This window comes from Sorex fumeus, unplaced genomic scaffold (assembly GCF_029834395.1).
Source record: "Sorex fumeus unplaced genomic scaffold, SorFum_2.1 ptg000098l, whole genome shotgun sequence".
Taxonomy (NCBI): Eukaryota; Metazoa; Chordata; class Mammalia; order Eulipotyphla; family Soricidae; genus Sorex; species Sorex fumeus.
Genome location: NW_026606155.1, coordinates 392,910 through 415,447, shown reverse-complemented (window position 1 = coordinate 415,447; position 22,538 = coordinate 392,910). Strand labels below are relative to the sequence as shown.

At 48.2% G+C, this 22,538-nt stretch overlaps 1 protein-coding gene across 2 annotated transcripts in view; it reads right to left on the bottom strand.

Annotated features, from left to right (window-relative positions):
- DICER1 (dicer 1, ribonuclease III) overlaps window positions 1-22,538 on the bottom strand; it is a 72,140-nt gene that overhangs the window by 37,438 nt on the left and 12,164 nt on the right. For both annotated transcript variants that reach the window (XM_056133330.1, XM_056133332.1), the window contains exons 2-8: window positions 10,870-10,933; window positions 9,975-10,068; window positions 6,532-6,720; window positions 4,176-4,338; window positions 3,354-3,484; window positions 2,118-2,252; window positions 1,213-1,373 (exon numbers count right to left, since the gene is read on the bottom strand). In XM_056133330.1, coding sequence (XP_055989305.1) covers window positions 1,213-1,373; window positions 2,118-2,252; window positions 3,354-3,484; window positions 4,176-4,338; window positions 6,532-6,645 — 704 coding nt within the window. In that variant the 5' untranslated portion in view covers window positions 6,646-6,720; window positions 9,975-10,068; window positions 10,870-10,933. The remainder of the gene's footprint in view (window positions 1-1,212; window positions 1,374-2,117; window positions 2,253-3,353; window positions 3,485-4,175; window positions 4,339-6,531; window positions 6,721-9,974; window positions 10,069-10,869; window positions 10,934-22,538) is intronic.

Below are 22,538 nucleotides of genomic sequence, written 5' to 3'. Positions count from 1 at the left end.
CACCAATTTTCCAAGCGGGGGTGGGGGAGCATTTATTTTAAAAATTATTATAAGTTGGGGAGGGAAAGGGGAGTACATGGGTGGTGGGTGTGGTGTCGGGATCATGTAGGCATGAAACCGTCAGAAACAGGATTGTATACCATGGTGCCTCAATCGAGAAGGATTTTAATTTAATTAAAATATAAATGTGTTAAGCCCAGGACTAGTGGTGAGACTGACAGAAACACTCGATAATGCAAAAGCAGGAGTTTTATTCCAGTAGACTGAGGTCAACTCTCTCACCCACAGAAGGGTCTCTTGGTAGCGACCTCGACTTCAGGCAGCAAGCAGTTTCTATAGGGTTTGATTACACAAGCAGTACATGCCTTATTGTTTCAGAAAAGAATCTCAGTTACCAAACAAAGGTGTTTTGGCAAGTATCTAGGGTAACAGTGGACAGGCAACAGTTAAACAATAATTTCCAGTAACAGTACCAATTTTATAATTACATAGGCTTCTCATTCTTTTTTTTTTTCTTTTTTTTTGGGTCACACCTGGCGATGCACAGGGGTTACTCCTGGCTCTGTACTCAGGAATTACCTCTGGCGGTGCTCAGTGGACCATATGGGATGCTGGAAATTGAACTCGGGTCGGCCGCATGCAAGGCAAACCCCGCTACCCCCTATCCGCTGTGCTATTGCTCCAGCCCCAGACTTCTCATTCTTTTAGGATTAACAAAAAGCAACTTCTGGGGCATTGTGAGAATTGATTGAGCCCACTTGCTGAGCCCGGGAACTTTCCCAGGTGGGTTCAGGTTGGCTAGTTACACGTTGCTTCGTTGCTGGGAAACCGAGACGGTTTCAGTTCCTGTAACTGCACCCGAGGCCTAGCTGATTTGGCTGATTCCTGCCACCTGTCATGGCTGCACTCTGGCTTGTTCTGAGTCTCAGGTGTGAAATATTCAATTCTCTAAGTAAACAGAAGAAAGCGAAGGTACCGTCTCCAACACCCTGGGCCAAGAGGAAGGGCAACGCTCTTCACCTGGGTGAGAAGCCCAGGTGCCTGTTCGTTCCCGTGGGAGACAGGGAAGGTCCTGGCGGCGCGCAGATGAGTGTCCAGGTGGGAATCCTCTGTCTGGCCCTTTCCCTCTGCCTGGTGCCCTGCACGGGACCCGAGGCCTGTCACTGGGACTGCTGGTCCCGGGAAAGCCCAGGCAGCCACAAGCACACCTACCTGTCTAAGACCACCAAGTCCGTGGCAGTTTCGGCGTTACTCTTAAGGATTTTCTCCAGTTTCTGAATTTTTTCTCCCAGTTCCTCTGGATCACATTTCCCATTTAAAATGGAAGCAGTGAGTCCCAAAATCCGAGGACAGAGTGGGTAGTTTTCGCAGAGCTAGCATTAATAGAAGATGTCCACAGTGAGCACCGCACATTGCAAGGCCATTAACAAAAGAGACAGCACATATTAAAATTGTCAAAGCCATAAACGCACACTAAAAATCTTACTTATGGAGCTATTGTAGCTCGCTTAAAAGAGCTGCTTCAATAAGCAAAATATCAGAAATCCAAAGACATATGGCTCTCATAATCAGCTGTAGAAAACAAATTATTTCACAATGCCTTTTCAGCAGTTCTGACTGTTGGGTGTAATCTCTAAATAATAATGGTGCATCTTTTGTCGAAATAATGTAATCAAAGTTAATAGAGCGCTAAGTAGAAAAAAGGCACAGAAAACTAGCATTTGTATTCCAATTCTTGTTAAACTGCACTGAAAAATTCAGGTACTGTCAGGTATTTGGTTGAGAGCCTAATAAAACTCAAGATATTTTACTTATGAAAAAAAAAAAGCTGCTTCGCCAAAAGGCACATTTAAAACACTATGATAGATTACATATTTCATTTATTCAGATAATGCTTGAATTGCACTGTAGAAGTTTAGATTATATATTTACTATACAATATTTATCACACATTCAGTAGTATATTTATATGAACATTAGTTCAATATTAATTCATTCATCTGCTGGAACCAAGGTTCTAAAATTGATAACAAGCATTGTTTTTAATATAAAAGAACACTGCCCATACTCCACAATTTGACCAAATTATTCAAACTAAGAAAAATCAAAAAATTTACCTTCATAATTTCTCGGTAGGGATGGTCTAAGATTGCAAGATGGCACTCATCAAACACCAAAAGATTAATGTCTGAGAGTGAAAAGTAACCATTTTTCAAAGCATTCAAGGCGACATAACAAGTCATAACAAGAACCTGAAATAAAATCAACATCAGACACAAACAAGCCGTTCAACCCGCCTCGACTCAGATGAATTCCACATGAACGGACGGACGAATGGAAACCCATACTTGGGAGAACAAGAGTGGAACTGGAAAACACGGAGACAGACTGAGAAAGAAAACCTCAATAACAGGCCAGAGAGAACTCAACAAGTTGGAGAGCAAACCGTGCTAAGCACCGCCCCCCTCCCCCCACCCCACTCCCAAAACACAACAATCTCAACAATGAAAGCCCACGTTGCATGGCCAAATCTACTCAATTTACTCCATCTGGGTTTTCAGGTTTCTACTGATCTATTTGGACTGCTGGGCCATTCACCAAACCAATGGAAGTTATCAGTTATCATAAGAGAATTTGTGGTGCTTGCCTCTTTTGTTGAACTGAGATGGTTTTCCAGAAAAAGACCCACTGAATGTCCTTTTGATAGTCCTCTGGGCATGTAAGGAGTTTGTCTCTGAAAACTCAGCCCTCGAAGGCGCTGCATTTCTGGGTGTGTGCGTGTGTGTGTGTCAGTTAGGAGGCATCGTGTGTGTGTGTGTGTGTGTGTGTGTGTGTGTGTGTGTGTGTGTGTGTGTGTGTGTGTGTGTGTGTGTGTGTCTCGGGTCAGTTAGGAGGCATCAGAACCTGCCAGATTCCCCAGTGCCAACATGCAAAAGGCCTTCCACATGGAAGGGTAAGTTAAAGGAAGTCAAAGACCCAGAGCCCTCAACCAAGGAAATCCTTAAGTTTTAAGACCATTTAACTCAACAGAAAATTTTCTGAACGTGGGTTACCTGCAGGTCGGAAACGTCATGGGAATTGGTTTTCAAGCAAGTAAAGTATACTACAAAGCTCTTTCTTTTCTATGAAGAGTAAAACAAATCAAATCAGTACTGTATTTGGATCTATATAAAATTTTAAAGGGGGGGGGAGTCTCTTTTTAGAGAGAGAGAATCCAAAAGGGCTCGCATCTAGCTTCTAGGTATAAGGTAGTTGAGTCTTTAAGCCAAGCAGACAACAAAAGGCTACGGGCCGTTTTAGAAGCCAAACTGAGGGATCTGTAGGGATGTCTCCAGAGACACCTCAGGTCTTACCTGGTGCTTAGTGAACTCTTGGCTCCATTTCTCCTTTGTACAAGAAGCACTTCCTTCGAGGCTCGCGTATTCCCCCACCTTGAGATCCGAGTGGGTCCGGACAGCTGACGCCTGCTGCGTGACCTGGTTCGCTGATCACAAAGATAACGCACCACGTGAGGAGGGGCGAGCAGGAGAGATCACTCACAGCTGCCCGCGGGATTAGGGATCATTAGGACCATGAAAGAAATCTGCCGTGGAAAATCAGCAGCCCTGAGGCTCCGCCCTGCTTCCTGTTACTCCAGAGAGGCTCCTAGACCTCCTCCCTCAGCTCGTTTCCTCCAACCCGAGAAGTTAGCTTCTAGGCGGGAACCCAGCCCCACACTCCTGGGTTGTCTTTTGTTGCTGTAAAAAAGAGGACGGTGCATAAGCCCGTGTTTTCGGCACGTGCCCGAGAGGGAGGGCGCAGGGGAAAGAAACAAGAGAAAACAAGAAAACCATTCTTGCTGTTTGAGATTATGGGACAGGAGATTACGTTCCAAAAGGATGAGATTGTTCCAGGAGGAATTCACTCCCAGTAACCGCAGAGCCACAATGAAAAGCAATTGTGTCGATGAGAAAAAAAAGTGAAGCTTAAGGCCTGTGGGAATGAGCTGATGAAGGCTTGGGAGCAACACTAACAAGAAATGCAACCAAAGGACATTTCTGCTAGTGGAGCTCTAGCAAGCAAGCTCTTTCCACGTTCAATGATTTCACGTATTTAGCACCCGCTGAGAAAAATCTGCTTAATCACACGTATCGTATCCCATTTCCTCCAGAGTCGGTCCAAGTGTTTGGCATTACCAGAGTTGACCAAGAACACCGTCCTCTTCCCATTGTCCTGGCAGTCCCCGCGGATCTGGTAGGACAGCTCCTTCATGAGTAGCACTGCAATGAACGTCTTCCCTGAGCCAGTGTTTAAGCAGACTATGGTGTTATGGTCCAGAGCTGCCTCCAGCAGTTCGACCTAGAAACAAGGGGGAGGGGTGAGAGGGAGGGGGCGTTATAGACACCTCTTTATCCAAGAAGAAAACTTAGAAAACTGGAACTGTCACATTTTCCTAAAAATAGTCCGCAAATAAATTTATCTTTTTACGTCTCTGAGAATAATCAGCAACACAAAAATGCCTCTTATGGGGCTAGAGAGATGCTACAGACAGAGCCAGGTTTGGTCCCCAGCACCACATATGTTCCCCTGAGCACCACCAGGAGTGAACCCTGAGCACAGAGCCAGGAGTAAGTCCTGAGCATTGCTTGGGAGTGGGGGGGGGGGGGGGGGGGGGATCAGGGCAAACAAAACACAAATAATTTTTTTATATTTTTATTTTTGTTATTTTGTGGGGTTATACATCCAGTGGTGCTCAGGACTTATTTCTGGCTCTGCACTCAAGGATCACTCCTGGCAGGCTTCAGGACTATGTGGGATGCCAGGGATCAAACCTGGGTCAGCTGCGTGCAAGGCAAGCACGCTACCTGCTGTATTTATTATAGCTCTGGCCCCAAATCAAAAAAAAAATTGCAAAAATTAAAATGTCTGTTTATATAGAGCTATGTGCACAATCCTATGTTGAAACAACAGTTACAAATTCTTTAAGAATTATTTTTGCACAGATAGGAAACATGTCTAGAATAAAATAAGTAAGTAAGTAAAGTAAGTAAAGGCCCTCCCGTTGATCGTCGATTTGCTCGAGCGGGCCCAGTAACGTCTCCATTGGAGACTTTCCTGTTACTGTGTCTGGCATATCGAATACTCTCGGTAGCTTGCCGGGCTCTCCGAGAGGGGCGGAGGAATCGAACTCGGGTCGGCCATGTTGGCCGCTTGTAAGGCGAACGCCCTACCCGCTGTGCTATTTACAGGCACAGTGGCTCTGGCAGTTCAGGGCCAAACAACCCAATCTCAAGTTCCCACCTAGCTCATGAGGACAGACACTCATATGGGAAAAAATTAAACATTTCAGACACACACACACACACACACACACATCAACTCAATTCCCCTGGAGATGTTAGAAAAGAAAAGTTCTATTAAGAACAAGTGTTTGGGCAAAAATTTCTTGGCTGAGACCTCCGGGGTGATCTAAGGAGGGCAGGCAGGACAGCCCCCGCCCTAACCAAGCCCCGGCAGCTGCTCCCACACCCCAAAGCCACTGCCACACCTACAGCCGGACCCCACCACCTCGGGTGTGACACCGTAGAGAACCTCATCATCTGGAAACAAAGACGTGAGTCTCTGTGGCTGGACACTCCAGGCCTCCTCAGACCCAAGATGGGCAACCTCCCCCACCTCCCTGTACTTCCAGGGGAACCAACTGCCACACCCACATCCCCCCATCAGTGCTGATGGAGGTCAGCTGCCGGCCTTGTTGCAGAGACTCAGAAATAAATCTTAACAGAGATCAACTAGCCACAAAAATGTCCGTTCCTGACTGAGCCCTCTGAGATGATCTCGGAGGTGGGCAGGCCAGCCCTCACCCTGACAAGGCCCCGGCAGCGGCTCCCACACCCACCAGTTGGTACCATGCCCCTGGCCCGACTGCCCAGGTAAGAACCGTCTGGACCGCATGGCTGCATTTGCAGCCCGTGACTTCTCCAAACTCCACCACACTGGCATCCCAGTGGGAGCACGCCAGGCTGGATGGGATATAACGGGGCAGCCAATCCATCCCATTAACACAGAAGGCAAAATTTGCAACAACAGCCTAACAAGCCCTCAGACAAGGACTTAAAGTCCCCACGGTGAGATACAAACAGTTTCCACAAATTTTCTTCTGTGGAATTTTTTTTTTTGGATCATTCCGTTATCCCTTTAGTTGGTAACAAGCAATATAAAATAAAGTACGGTGGACCTGCTACAGGGGCAGGCTTGAGGTGTGGTTGGGAAAATGGAGACAGTGGTAGAGGGAAGGTGATGATGGGATTGGGGTGGTGGGGTTGGGGTTGGAATATTGAGTGCCTGGAACAAATCATCAGGAACAACCTCGTAAACCACGGTGTTTACGTCAAGTGGGAAAGAAGAAGAACAAGAGTTCGGAATGAGAAAAAATTAACCAGAAGAGAAAAGCTTCAAAAGGTAGATGAGTTTTCTATCAGTCATGTCACCTCTATGCTAATTTATTCCACTTTAGTGCAGATGCTCCGGTATTAGTGTTCTCATTAGTACCTGATATTTTCTTGGCGTATAAATGTTATCGGGAATAGCTTCTTGTTGCCATGGCAATCCAAAGAAAGGACCCATTGGTGAGGAAGCAGGGGTCAGGAGCTGCAGAGCCGCCATGCTGAGGGGTCGCAAAGCAGAGCTTTTCACCCATCCAGTGTTTCTCTCACTGCATTTCTGCTCTAGCACAGCTTACTACAAAAGGGAAAAAGAAGACCATTACATGACCATGCAGGGCTAAGGCAAAGGAAAGCACAGACACAGGAGAGACGTCAGGACAATCCTTCCCACAGGCCTTGCAAACTCCTGTGCTTGCTTTTCTTTCTTTTCTTTTTCCTTTTAAATCATAGGGATCATTTCAAAAGTCAGACATTCTGTACACTTCAACCCAGCAGGTCTACATGCAGAAACCCAGTGAAAAGAGTTAGACACCTGCACACAGAGGTAGAAAGCCCACAAGTACTTAATCCTGCATCACTGCTGAAGATTCCAAAATAGCTTTAACATGTACTGATAAAAAAAAATCAACTAAATGAGTTAGGGTACTGATATATAACAGGACACTCTGAATCCATTAAGAGCCATATCTATATTAACTGACATCACCGTATCCATAACATACCTTTAAAAGAAATTAAACATGATATGTCTTTTAAAATATACACGTGTGTAATGTGTGAATGAGTATATGAGTATCACGATCACAATCATCCTGTTGTTCCTCGATTGCCTCAAGGAGGCACCAGTAACGTCTCCTTCGCCCTAGCCCTGAGATTTTAAAAAGTGCCATATTCAAGGCTCTTTCGGGGCTAGGAAAATGAGACCCATCATTGTTACTGGTATTTGGCATATTGGGTACACCACGGGGAGTTTGCCAGACTCTGCCGTGTGGGCAGGTTACATTCGGTAGCCTGCCAGGTTGTCCAAAGTAATATGAATATACTTATGTAAATAAACACACAGAAACATATTTCAACTGCTTTTTAACTCCTATAATCAGATAATCAGAAAAGTGCTCTTGTTCAGACAATTAGCAAATGTAGGAAAGGCATGAGGCGTGGTGCTTGTTCATAAGAAAGATTCAAACCCCCCAGATATTATGTCATTTTATCCGACTATAAAACACAGGCCTTCCCTCCATAGATGGCCTGCCAGCTCACAGCTGGATGACCAAAACGCATTTCTGGAAAGGTTCATGGGTCCTGGCAGAATGGACATGGGGCCTGGCCATGGTCTCGAAGCCCCATCTGTATGTCACATGGCCTTTCGCAAGGAGAGAGTGCAAAACATCAGCTGATGGGAAGACCATGAAATAAAAACCAAGCCTTCTCGCATTCCTCACTGCGCAGAGGGACGGGTTCTCTGGGCCATCAGCGGAACAGCTGGTCCCGCCCAGCTTCCGAGCACCCACACTGAACGGAAAGAATCGCATTCTTTGTTCCATCACAAAAGCCCGTCTCTCCTGACAGGTTCCATTTATATGCGCAGGGGTGGCCGATATTTAAGCTGCTGCACCTAATCCAGTAAGAAGTCTCAAGTGTAGACTGTGCTGCACAGAGCCACATGGCAGATTCTGCCGTCAGAGTCGGCCCACCTCATGCCCAGGGCATCCTGGCACCTGGCTGCAGGGCTCAGAGCTGAGGGCCGCTGTGGGCCGGGCAGCTGCAGTGGCCGCCTGGGCAAGAGAGAGGGAGGAGGGCATCAGCAGGGCATTCCAGAGCAAGGCAGCTCGTCCTGCGGGTCAGACACAGCTCCAGCCTTCCTGAAACCCGACTCCTCCGGATCACAGCCTCCAAGGAGCCCGCTCAGACTCTGCCCTCCCAGTGTCTGCTGGGCTCCACGCCTGTGGCCTCTCTGGCCTGTCCCTGAGCCTGGCCCCAGTGTGACCCCGACACCCATCACAGCGGAGGGCTCAGGAAACAGGTGGCCAAAATCCTGGTGGGCGGACGGAGGTTCCAAAGGAAGGAGGTGGCAGGACTGAGTGTGAACCCCCAAACACCAGGACCCCGCCACAGGCCCTCCTCCTACCATGGCCCCCATTTCATCCTAAGGGGAAAAAAAAAAAACAGGATGATGATACATGGGGGAGGCTAAACGTTAAGAAAAGACGTTCCAGCTTTTAAGAAAGGGGAGCCAATAGCCTCCGAAACAATCAGCATCATGAGATAGAAATGACACAAACATCCCATGGTAAAGAAGACACTTGACAGGGCCACCTGCCTCTCGGGGTGCGAGGGGACCGCACCTGGGGATGGGGGAGCCACACCTGAGCACAGAGCAGTCACACCTGGGCACGGACAAGCCAAACGTGTGCATTGACGAACCACACCTGGGCATGGACGAGTCACACGTGGGCACGGACAAGCCACACCTGGGTACAGAGGTGCCACACCTGGGCACGGAGCCGCTGAGTCCGTGCTTAGGGAAACAGGCGCCATTGGTGCACGAGAGAAACTGCCCTAAGCACCGTTTGGGGACAGGGAGAGCCCCACAGGCTCGTCTGTCCTCGCTCTTGCAACAATTCTATACTTGGAATTTCCAAATAAGGAGTTTTTAAAAAGCAACTAAGCGAAACAGTAGCAATTAGACTGGGGTCTCCAGAGCCAGGTGGTGGCACACTTATGCAACACCCACGGGCTGGAGCCATGAAGGTGCGGCCACAAGCCAGCAGGTCTGCACCCTGAGACCCCAAGCAGCCCCGACAGCCTAGCCCACGCGCCTGCGTCGCACATGTTCACGCCGGCGCGCGGATGGACACAGCTTCCTCCTTCCCGGGGCACTAGCGCTCCCAGAGCCAGCCAGGTGCCTTGCTCCCTACTGCGACCGCACTAGCGGTGACCACACACCGTGCCACTCAGCTATTGACGGGCACCGGGCGTGCGTGGAAGTCTGCACGGGAACACGCAGAGAAGAGGCCTGAGGACCGTTTCAACGCGTTTCCACCTCGCTGGGAAGTGACCGCTGACCCCCTCCCCTGGCCCATCAAGGTGACCGCAGGAGGGGAGACGCGGCCTGTCCAGTTACCCTTCCATAGGCTCCTTTTCACTCATTTCATAAACAGCTGCTGGCCACAGTGACACGCTTTCTCTTTAGGGAAAGCAGATATGAGTAAAAATTCGACATGTAATGCAATAATGTGAGCAGGGAAAGACCTTTTTCACCAGTATTTACACTCTGTGGCCTGTTGAAATCGCTGCCCCCGCCCCCACCCCCACCAACTTGGCCTTAGTCAAGCACTGAGTCCCAGCTAGAGCAAGTGTCAGCGTTTCACAGATGAACTGACCCGTTAGCTGCCCCGACAGAGCCAGTAATTGGTCAGACACGGGACACAACAGGAGACTGCTGAGGCTGTCCACCGCTCCCACGCACGGCTCGCTGGGATGTGACTTGGTCAAACGTGTCAGCCCACCCTCGCTACCTCTTAGGCACAGACATAGTCACAGATTTACCGTTTCAATGTTCGCGAGCTCTGCTCTGCTGTTGTCGGAACTGCATTTTGACATTGTGATAGCAGTTTACTGGAAAACCACAGCAAGCCCCGCTCTGAAAAACAAATGCAAAATAGCCAGGGTTGGGATCTCGGGATTTAAAGGGAATACAAAGACAACTGCAAGACAGCCCTGTGCGCACGAAGGGCTGAATAAAAGGCCATTATTTCCCAGTACATCGTGAACAAAAGGACACTGAGTTATTTTAGGTACTAAGTCTTACTCTAAAACAAAGAACAAGAGTTTACACTCAGACAATCACAAGCCTAACCCCCTGAGAGCTGGGGGCAAGAAAAAGTTAGAGAAAAGGTCGTGAGGATTTCAAAGTGCATACAAGGAAATCAAACAAAGTAAATAAATCCAAAGTTAGTGACTAAAGATAAATTTAAAAAAATAATAAAATACAGGGGGCTAAAAGTGTGTTGTTTCCTATATCCACATACAAAAACTCTTGTACAAAAATCATTTATGGACAAGAACATTCATCAACCAATTGACAATGTCAATGAAGTAAAGAAAGTTGAACCGGGCAGGGGGTCGGGGGGCTTCTCCTAGAATCGATTATAAATCAAAAACCAAGATGAATCTTTGAGGAAGATCTTGATTTGATCACAAATGTTGAACTTGGACAGACCTAACTCTGGGTTCCCGCCCCCTCCCTTTCTGGGACCATGCCCAAGGGTGCGGGTGGAGGCCCCTGAAGCACCCTCCCGGTCCAGGGCTTCCTCTCTGCCTCTGACCCGGGCGGGCGCTGCCAGGCCAGGCTCCACTTCACCTTTCCCTACACACTGAGTTCTTCTAAAAGCAAAAGACGGAGAAGCCCTACCACTAAGATGTTCGTCATGGACATATTTACCTCAAAATGCTGATTCTAAGTTCTTTCAGTTGCCAAGTCTGTATTAATTCATACCCTAGGTAACCTAAAAAGAAAAAAAAATCAGAGAGAAGAGTTTAGAACACAAAAACTCATTTTTATTTATTTATTTTAAATTTTATTGAATCACCGTGAGATAGTTACGAGCTTTCATGTTTGGGTTACAAACACACAATGATCCAACACCCATCCCTCCACCAGTGCACATGCCTCACCACCAATCTTCCCAGGATAACCCCCTTTCCCACCCTCCCACTGCCTCCATGGCACACAATATTACCGTATTCTCTACTTTTGGAAAAACTCACTTTTTTAAACAAATCAACTTTAAGAAAATTAGACACTTTCATATTTATGGGGTCAGAGAAACAGAACGGCGGGCAGGGCACTTGCCTTGCATGCGGCTGACCCGGTTGAGATTCCCTGAGCCGACACCCCATGAGATTCCCTGAGCCCCACCAGGAGTAAGTGATCCCAGAGCACCGAGCCAGGAGTAAGCCCTGAGCACCACCCCAAACCATGCCCCGACCCCCATTGTTTAAAAAATTTCTCGTATCAGACTAAGAGCCCTGGCGAACCATTTATCTCCTGCAAGGTGAAAGAACGCTGTCTGAAAGCGCTGGCCTTAAACTCTGCCTTTGTTATGTTCTACCGCAAGGAGTCTTTGAAAAAGCTCTGAGTACAAACCAACGAGGTGGGAGTGAGAACAATTGGTCTTAAATGAGTATTTTCACCCAGGAAGGTCTCCGTGAGCAGCCTGTGAACAGCCCAGAGCCCACCCTCCTGCCCACCTACTGCCCTGAGCTGCCCCCACATGGACGGACTTGCGTTTCCATTCTCCACTGCTGACGTGGCAGACGCAGATTCAATACACCCAGTGCAACGCACCGAGAGGCCACGCACCACGTCTTTCCTGGATGCCCTCTGCTCTAGGAGTATCATCACCAACATAATAAACTGACAGTCACTGAAAATTCAGTGGGGAGGTGTGGGGGGGAGGGGCAGGGCAAAAGTACAGCAGGGAGGGTGCTGGCCTTGCATGCAGCCATCCCGGGTTTGACCTCTGACACCCCATATGGTCCCCTGAGCGTCACTGGGTGTGACCCAAAAGCAAATAATTAAAATTCAGTGTGATTCCACTATGACAAAATGATTGCAGGCCTCCAGATGATTTCCCCTGGACAACTCAATAACAGGATGCACTGGCGAGCACGATGGCTGATTTCACCCGGGAATGCACAAGCAGGAAGCCAGGCACTCTTGACCATCACCACCACGTCCAGTCAAACACGCAAACTCCTGTTTCATCGGCCCACCGAAGACATGCCACAGACCAAACACTTGGTCCGTTTCAGTACAAACCCTCACACTTAAGCTCACTCACACGCACCAGCTAAATGCAGTGGGCTGTGCCCTTCTACACAGAGGCTCGTAACAACAGAGAACTAGGGCTCCGGTCTGAGTCTAAAGGCAGCCTGGAGCAGCCTGGTACGCATGTTCAGAATGGAGACCCAAAGTCTCCCAACTGGCCAGGCACCAACAGCCCCAGAGTTCCACGCTACAGAGTCTCACTGTAGAGTCACACAGTTCCACACTATAGACTGAGACTCACTGTAGAGTCACACAGCTCCACGCTACAGACTGACTGAGTCTCACTGCAGGGTCACATGGCTCCACGCTACAGACTGGGTCTCACTGTAGGCTCACACAACTCCACACTATGGACTGACTGAGTCTCACTGTCCAGATTTCATCACTGTTCTCAGGAAGCCCAAAATACACAGCTACCATCAAGTCCCACAGTGATCAGAAGGAACTGCACAGTGTGAACAGCTGACACTGGGGCACTGTCCAAAGCACTTCTGTCGGCCAGCAGGGAGAAATGAAGCACACCTGAAGTGCAGATCTGCACGGGAGAGCCACGGCACCAGCCTCACCGCACCAGCCTCCATGGTGACAGGCGTCCTTGGCCATGTGCTGGAAATAACTGACGGAAGGACAGTACTGCCGGGGCAGGGGCAGATACCAAAGAACAAGACTTCGTCCCTTCCCTTACACCCAGCAAGGCTCAAGGGCCTCCCCCTGCCTCTGAGCTCAGGGATCAACTCCCAGCAGAGGTCTAAGGGCTGGAACCTAGGGTGTCGGCATCTGGCATCCAGGCCAAGCATCCAGCCCGAGTCACAGTGCTATCACTCTGGCCCATCAAGAATTTCTTTTACAAATGTCTCTGAAACTTAAGCAGTAAGAAACATCAGGCCCAATCATGCAGTTTCCTAAGAGATGGATTTCACCTGTCTCCTGACTCCAAACTGTGAACCCGACCATCAGTCAGTGAGAATGCAAGAACATCAGCCACTCTGTCTTGAAACAGCGATGCAGTGCATTGTCGCTGTGGCCGGGCACCAGGCAGCCTCGTGCATCTGACTGGTTTCTTTCAAATCTTACCCACTAAAGAAGTCGCCAGTTTAATGAGGACTGAACACTGAAAGAAGGTACAGTCACATGCATGATACCCTATCAGTAACGCTACTGTAAACCACAGAATGGGGGGATAAAGGAGGAACAAAAAGTACCTGCCGTAGAGGCAGACAGCAGGAGTGGAGCTGGGGACACTGGTGCTAGGATTGGTGCTGGAGCATTGCACAGCTGAAATTCAATCGTGAATAACATTACGCCTTTGTAATTAATGGTGATTCCTTTTTTTTTATGGAAATTTCATTTTATTTACAAGACATATTTTTTTTGGCTTTTTTCTGGGTCACATCTGGCGATGCACAGGGGTTCTTCCTGACTCTGCACTCAGCAATTACCCCTGGCGGTGCTCAGGGGACCATATGGGATGCTGGGGATCGAACCCAGGTTGGCCACGTGCAAGGCAAACGCCCTACCCACTGTGCTATTGCTCCATCCCCTGCAAAACATAGTTTTTAATATTTTTAATGAATCACCCTGATATACAATTACAGACTTACAAAATTTCATGATTATATTTCAGTCATACCATGATCAAGTATGCATCCCTCCACCGGTGCCCCTTCTCCACCACCAATGTTCCCAGTATCCCTCCTGCCAACCCCACTCCTCCCCACCCCTGTTTCCCTGTCCCTGCCACTAATCATCAGGGAAATGCAGATCAAAACACAATGAGAGGGGCTGGAGCAATAGCACAGCTGGTAGGGTGTTTTCCTTGCACGCAGCTGACCCAGGTTTTATGCCCAGCATCCCATATGGTCCCCCGGGCACCACCAGGAGTAATTCCTGAGTGCATGAGCCAGGAGTAAACCCTGTGCATCATGGGGTATGACTCAAAAAAAAAAAAAATGAGATATCATCTCACACCACATAGACTGGCCCATATCCAAAAGAACAAAAACAACCAGTGCTGGTGTGGATGTGGGTAGAAGGGGACTCTTCCTTCACTGCTGGTAGGAATGACAACTGGTTCATTTTTTTGGAAAACAATATCGACATTTCTCAAAAAACTAGAAATTGAGCTCCCATTTGAGTCAGCCATACCACTTCTGGAGATTCAAAAAAAATATGGTAGAAATGACATCTGCACTAGTATGTTTATTTGCAGCACTATTTACAATAGCCAGAATCTGAGAAAAAACCTGAGTGCCCAAGAACAGATGACTGGTTAAAGGAACTTTAGTACATATACACAATGGAATACTATGCAGCTGTTAGAAAAGATAAAATCATGAAATTTGCATATAAGTGGATCAAAATAGAGTATCATGCTAAGTGAAATGAGCCGAGAGAGAGGGACAGACATAGAATGACTGCACTCATTTGTGCAGTAACAGTAAAGTAACAGAACGGGAAACGAACACACAAGGATAATAGAGATAAGGGTCAGGAGGATCGCTCCATGGCTTGGAAGCCAGTTTCACATGCTGGGGGAAAAGGCAGCTGGGATAGAGAAGGGACCACTAATGATGCTTGGAGGGCCTGCTTAGGATAGGAGATGTGTGCTGAAAGTAGATTATGGACCAAACATGATGGCCACTTACTACCTGTATTACAAACCATAACACCCAAAAGGAGAGAGAGAGAGCGAAAGGGAATGTGCCTGCCACAGATTCAATTTTTTTTTAGATGTTTTTGAAAGTTAAAAAGTAGCCAATTAAATAAGTAATGTAAACGGAGCAGAGTTCTGGCCAGATAACCAACCCAACTTCCGGTTTGACCCTCGTCGGTACTGGGTGACACAGGGAGACTGACGGGCACTCAGATGGCAGAGGTTCTCACCAACGTGCATGTGGCTGTGCCTGGAGAAACAAAGACCAAAGGGACAGGGAGCCACTGGGCTAGAGCCTCGGAGAGGTCTAATGACAAAGCACAGAGGGGTGAGGTCCCACCAGGGGCCGAGACCAGCACAGGGACAAGACCAGGCAGACACGCATGGGTGGCATGAGGGGCAGGACATCGTGATCTGGACCAGAATAAGTGACAACGTTCACCAGTGAAGAGAGGACCGGTCATTGGGGAGGGGCCTGGACCTCTCCCCCCACCCCCACCTCAACTGTCCAATAAACTCACTTCACACACACCTAGAGCTGTGCATACAGACTCTCCCTACAGTGCTCAAGAACCACCGAGTTCAAGAACAGCTGCACTTTTGGGGTCATAGTTACACCTCTGAAGCTTGCCGCAAGCAGCCTGCTGGAGGGAAGGGGGATGTCTGGCCCACTCAGGGCGAACGCTCACTTGGTGACGAAACCACTACTTCCCCTTCTACCTCTGTGCAGAGATTCTCTAGATTGGGAGATTTTGTTTTCAATTATATTTCATGAACAGTGGGGGAAAAAAAAAGAGGGCAGAGGGGGGGTGGAAAAAAAAACACCGAAAAACCACAGTTCAAGTCTCAAATAGCATTCATAATAAATAACAAAATTCCACCTCGTGGAGCCGAAAGACTAGAGAAACCTTACACGCTGTGGCCCACTGATAGCGGAAAGAGGAGTTTAAAGAAGTGAAGATGAGGCAAACCAGGTCCAAGGGAGCTGTACTAAACGGAATCTGCAGCGGAAAGGGTTCTGATTGTGTGAAACCGGTGGACCCGCAGCGGCCTTCCCCTCTAAAGTCCAGTGTGGGGCTGGGACCGGGGAGAGCTGCCCCTTCCCCTCTGGGGCCTCTGAGGGCTGCAAAAAGGGGCAGGGGGAGTGCAGGAGGGGGAAGCGGCTTTGCTGAGCAAATCTTTCACTTAGAATCATCTAAAGGGGTGCCGGGGACCCAGGGCCCAGAAGCCCAAGGCCCATCACTTCTTTTGTTTGTTTGTTTTGCTTTGCTTTTTGGGTCACACCTGGCGATGCACAGGGGTTACTCCTGGCTCTGCACTCAGGAATTACTCCTGGCGGTGTTTGGGAGACCATATTGGATGCCAGGAATCGAACCTGGGTCTGCCGCGTGCAAAGAAAACGCCCTACCCGCAGTGCTATTGCTCCAGTGCCGGCCCATCACTTCTGCTCCCTAACACAATCACTTTGCTTCTGAAAAGGGGAGCAGCTACCTGTCACGCTCGGTAAGCTGAAGAGCCAAAAATTTGATTGAAATTGAGAAAATGGTAATTGAGAAGAAACCAACACCAACATACTTTTCAAACAATTCTTAAAGACTCTAAGGGACTCTTTAAAACTATAACTTCTTCACCCTAAAATTCAGCATGAAGGGGGCTGGAGCCATAGTACAGTTAGTAAGGTATTTGCCTAGCACAGAGCCGGCCTGGGTTATATCCCCGGCATCCCACGTGGTCCCCCAAGTACCACCAGGAGTTACTCCTGAGCACCGAGCCAGGAGTATTGCCAGATGGGGCCCAAAAGCCAATAAAATAAAATTCAGGATAAAAAAAAGAAAGAAAGAAAGAAAGAAAGAAAGAAAGAAATCAAGAAAAGGTGTTTGCACAAAGCCTGGCAAGCTCTCCGTGACATATTCAATATGCCAAACATAGTAACAAGAAGTCTCACAACAGAGACGTTACTGGGCCCCCTCGAGCAAAATAGATGAACAATGGGAGGACAGTGCTACAGTGCTACTTGCACATAAACTTGAACTCTACCAGGACTGTCTGTAGCATTTCTAACCCAATGAACTGGAACTGCACTGCAGGAGGCAAAGGTGTAGCTGGAGGGAAAAGAAACATTTCAATCACAAAGTGTATTTTGCACCAGGAAACAGCAATGAAACTCCTTTCTCCTTTCCACAGGATCTCTTGAGAAAGGCAAAACCCAAACAGCAGGATAACCCTCTGGCTCTAGAAAGGCGGTCCCTTCTTGTTCCCCGGGCAGTGAAACGGGCACATATACAGGCAAGAAACCATCATCCTCCACATGGAATGGACGAGCTTCATAAGTATGTACGATAAGAAAAAAACAAGAGGAGAGGAAATGCTCACATTGTCCACCGTCAGTAAGTCTGTCAAGGATTTGTCAGTTTCTAAGTGGTGACTAGATCATTAAAAGGTCCGACCAGAGACGGAGGAAACCCAAGAGAAAAGATAAGGGACGAGGAACTTCTTAAAGGGTCCCTGGGCAAACTTTGCACATGGGGAGCCCAGCCTTGAGTCCCAGTACGGGTGGCTCCTGGGCACAGTTGGGTGTGCGTGCCCCACATCTCAGGAAACAGAATTTTAAGAATCTAAGAGATGATCTCCTTAGATATGCCGTGACGCTACACACAAGAGACACAGATCCACTCTGATGTGCTGAGTTTGGTGTTATTATTGTCAGAGTGAGACAGACGGACTCTCACGCACTTGGCCTCACACAGTTGAAACAGAAAGCAAGGGGACCAGGTTGAATTCAGAAAGATTTGATTTACTGAAGGGAAAAGATGGGGAAAGAAAAGAAGGCAGAGAAGTTTCCAGATTACGAAAGGGGTCCTCGCCTTGAAGAAAACCCTGGAGAAAGCCTGAAATCTCCCCCCACTTTGTAGCCTTTTTTTTTTTTTACAAAGGGAGATGAGCACTTTTCACTGAGTGAAAGCAAGTGGGCCGGTAAAATGGATGAGGATATTGAGATGATTAGCTTCTGCTGCCCCGTCATGGGGGTTACTCCTGGTATCAGGCACATCGTCACCAGTCACCAGAGTGATGACCATCCACCATCACCATCCACCCCAGTAATCGATTCATCTCGACCAGCTTCCTGACCTTGCCTGTCCATTCACCTCTGTCTCTAGAATTATTCACTGAAAGGTCTGCGGGTACAGCATGTAGGGCAATTGCCTTGCATGTGACCGACCTGGGCTTGACTCTCATCCTCCAAGCCTTAGGAGGAGTCCTGAGGAGTGAGCTGTCAGAGTGAGCTCTGCACATAGCCAGGAATTAGCCCCCCTCCACCCCTCTAAAAAAATAAGTATCACTGTCCTCCCGTTGTTCATCGATTTGCTCGAGCGGGCCCAGTAACATCTCCATTTTGAGACTTGTTGTTACTGTGTTTGACATATTGAATACATCACGGGAAGCTTGCCAGGCTTTGCCGTGAGGGCGAGATACTCTCGGTAGCTTGCTGGGCTCTCCAAGAGGGGCAGGGGAATCGAACCTGGCTCGGCCGGGCTGACTGTGCGTAAGGCAAATGCCCTACCGCTGTGCTATCACTCCAGCCCCCCCCCCAAAAAATAAGTAAAATCTGCATATGTATCTAGCTCATAACATTAACACAAAAATCTTCATATATAAATGTTCTAGTTGCACTACCATTTACAATAGCAAAAAAAAAAAATCAAATGCCCTTGACCCCCAAAAGATAAACATCTAACAATAAATAAGGCAATGGTTTGATAAAACTGAGGTTCATTTTACATGATGTCATTTAACTGGGGCCAATTAAAAAAGGTGACAATAATCAACAAAAAATGGGGCCAATTAAAAAAGGTGACAATAATCAACAAAAAATGTTACATTATCGCATTAATGCAAAAAAAAGGATATTTTAAAATTTAGAATTAAAGTTATAGTGTGCACTCAAGTATAAAACTTGAGTTTTAAGAAATTCAGACAGGATGGGAGGTACGGAAAGAGAAAATGCTCCCCAAAATTGATGATAGTTTCTAATTAAGAAGTGTTTTTCTCAAAGATGAAGTCATGAAATTTGTTTATAAGTGGATGGAGACGGAGAGTATCATGCTAACTGAAATGAGTCAGAAAGAGAGGGACAGACATAGGACTGCACTCATTTGTGAAATATAAAATAACATAATATGAGACTGACACCCAAGGACAGTAGACACAAGAGCCAGGAAGATTGCTCCATAGTTGGAAGCCTGCCTCATGAGTCGGGGAGAAGGCAGCTGGGATAGAGAAGGGATCACTAAGTCAATGATGGCTGGAGGGATCGGTCGGGATGGGAGATGTGTGCTGAAAGCAGATAAAGGACCAAACATGATCGCCCCTCTGTATGTGTATTGCAAACCATAATGCCCAAAAGGAGAAAGTATGGGGGCAATTGCCATAGAAGCAGGGGGAGGACTGGGATGGAGGGAGGGGGAAACTGGGGACATTGATGGTGGAGAATGTGTACTGGTGGAGGGATGGATGTTCGGTCATTTTATGACTAACCCTCAAACATGAAAGCTTTAACTGTATCTCACAGTGATTCAATTTTTTTTAAGTGTCTTTCTCAAAAATCTTCTGAATCATGGCATTCCTTATTAATTTGATCCCCTCTTTTTTTTTAACTAGAAAACAAACTAAGAATGAATTGTATAAAGACAACATTTAGAGTTATGTGATTCTGTTTTAGGGACTCAGAAAAAAAATAAATAAAACCAAAAACACCCTCCTCCTTTCACAAAACCATTCAACGTGGTGAAATTTAGCCTCTTCTCTAACTTAAACCACAAACTCACTCACCTTCTTTTCTTACACTGCTCTAGGAACCAAACAAATTTCTGGGTTTTTCTAAATCTGTAACATAAACATATTATGTTTACATTTCAATGTAATTGTGCCTAAAATTAGATTTATTCAAAACTGAAGTTGAATGCAGGTCAAATACCACTTTAACAAATACCATCCATCAAAATCTCCATTTGGAAAAAAAAAAAAAGTATCTCTAGGCTGCAAGCCAGTGATCTGCTTATTTGAAATACTTCTTCAAAAGACAACATTCCAACACGTTAAAGAAGCACCGATACCCACGCTCCTCCTCCAGTTAACTAATATGACACTTCCCTTGCAGTTCTTTTTTCTGAAGGGGGGAGGGAGTGGAGTGGGGGGAAGGCTGGTGTTGGGCGACACCCAGCGGTGCTCAGGGGCTATTCCTGGGCCCAGGAGTGACCCCCGGCAGTGCTCAGAGCACTGTATGCTGTACTTGGGATGGAAGGGCAGGCATGTGCCCTAACCCCTGGATTATCTCTCTGGCCCTTCCCCAGCAGTTTTGTTACAAGAAAGGCAAATCCTGGGGCTGGAGCCATAGCACAGTGGGTAGGGCATTTGCCTTGCACGCAGCCAACCTGGGTTCAATTCCCAGCATCCCATATAGTCCCCTGAGCACCGCCAGGGGTAACTCCTAAGTGCAGAGCCAGGAGTAACCCAAAAAGCAAAAAAGAAAAAAAAGAAGAAAAGAAAGGGAAACCCATTTGCTTTCAATGCAAGTTTAAGTCTAATGTTTGATCCCAAGCTTCAGTACTTGACTCAATAAACAAACATCGCCCAGCAAGCGCTAGCATTTCCTCATCGCCCAGCAAGCGCTAGCAGTTTCCACTTTTCTGCTTTTTTTTCCCAGACATTGTGGGATCACGGCACCACATGTCACACTTGGTTCTGTCTGGGGGCCACACCCGGCGGTGCTCAGGACTTACTCCTGGCTCGGCACTCAGGGATCACCCCTGGCAGGACTTGGGAGACCAAAGGTGGTGCCAGGAACGGTGAGCGCCCTCCCCACTGCACTCTCTCTCCAGCCCTGCATGTTACACTTTCTTGGGGGATAAAATGACTACTTTAGTACAAACATTCCAACACTAAGAAGAGCTCAGGTGTCTGCTCAGCAGTGGATGTGGGGACAGGAAGAGCCGGGGAGCCGACAGGGGCAGGGCCCCTGCCAGCCCGCCACAACAGAGAAGCAGTGACCAGGCCTTTTTCCTCAAGCTTCTCCCCAACTCCCACTGCCCCTGACTTAACACCCCCTGACGAGCACTAACTATATCCTCAGATGCTTCTACTGCCCCCCCCCACCATGAAACACTGCAGCATCTTTCCAAGGAGAGAAAAACTTCATCTCGATTGGCACAGATTTTGAGGAACGCTAAACACATTCACGAACACATTATCGTGTTCCCCAGTGACTTTATTTCTAAGAATTACTTTCATTCTGTGCGGAGAAAAAGCTTTACCAAGGGACTTCAGTGGGCCCGAGGGAGAACCTAGTAACTGGGGCAGGTAAACGGGCCCTGGGGCCTGAGCTCAGCCCAGCCTCACACAGTCCTCCTCAAGCACTGCTGGGAGGTACTGGTGGCCCCAGCACTGCCAGACCCAAGCAGCCTCACATCCCCTGGCTCTAGAACTGGCCAAGTGACCGCCGAGAGTGACCCTGGCACCCACTAAGTACTGACAGAAGGCTCAGAAGGCTCCCATCACATACACACACACACACACACACACACACACACACACACACACACATACACGATTAACATGCATTGTTTCAGAGGCGGCTTTAAGTAACCCATAAATAACCCCAGAAAAGAGAGTTCAGGATTGAGCACTCGAGCGGGCCCCTGACCCCATCCACTCCACCCTCCTTCTCACCGATCCCTCTGCTGCCACTGCCAAGCACGTGAGAACCTCTCCCCGGGAGGGGCCAGCGGCTCACTCCCCAACCTTCACAACATTGCAGGGGCAACTTTCCAAAGTTAGACGCACGACTTGGGAACCCCCAAGCTTCCAACGCCACTTCCCATCCCATTCTCACTGTAGAAACTGGCCTGTTGCTAGGGTCAGAATCCCGCCGCCTGGGCAGGGCGTGGTGTGCGAGGGAGACCCTGGGGGTTTACAGCTTAAGAGGGAGAAAGTATCATTCAGATAAATTGTTTCTTCTCTATTCAGTGACAGGAGTGACAGAAAAAAAAATCAGCATTTTAAGCATCAGGGTGGTAACCGAAGGAGTGAATCATCAGCACTGGACATTAACATGACGGGGGAGGGGAAGGCACACAAGTGAGCTTACAAGGGCCCCAGTGCCTCTGCGGTGGCCAGAATCCCACGGGAAGGAGACGCTCTTCCACTGGAAAGCCTGATCTAAAGCCGAGCGGCCAAGACGCCAACCCTGCACGGGGCCACACTAACAGCAGCCGGCTGGGACCGCGTCCTCCTGCCCACGTGCAAAGCCGGAACATATCGGCAGGGAAGCCGGGGACGGATCTGGGGTTCATTCGGCAGAACCGGCTCGGACGTGCCACGCCAGCCTCAGCAGCAGATGCCAGGAGAGCCGCAAGAGAAGCCCAGGCTGAAAGGGAACAAGCCTCAACCACAGACCCTGGGCCCCACCCCACCCCAGAGGGGGACGGGAAACAAACACTGCGGGCAGGAGAGAGACCAACCGGTCCTTCCCGGTCCTTCCGGGTCCTTCCCGGTCCTTCCCTCCTTCCCGAGGGGTAGGAAGAGCAAACAGCAGACTCAGGAATTCTCAGTCAGTCCCTGCCTGCCCTAA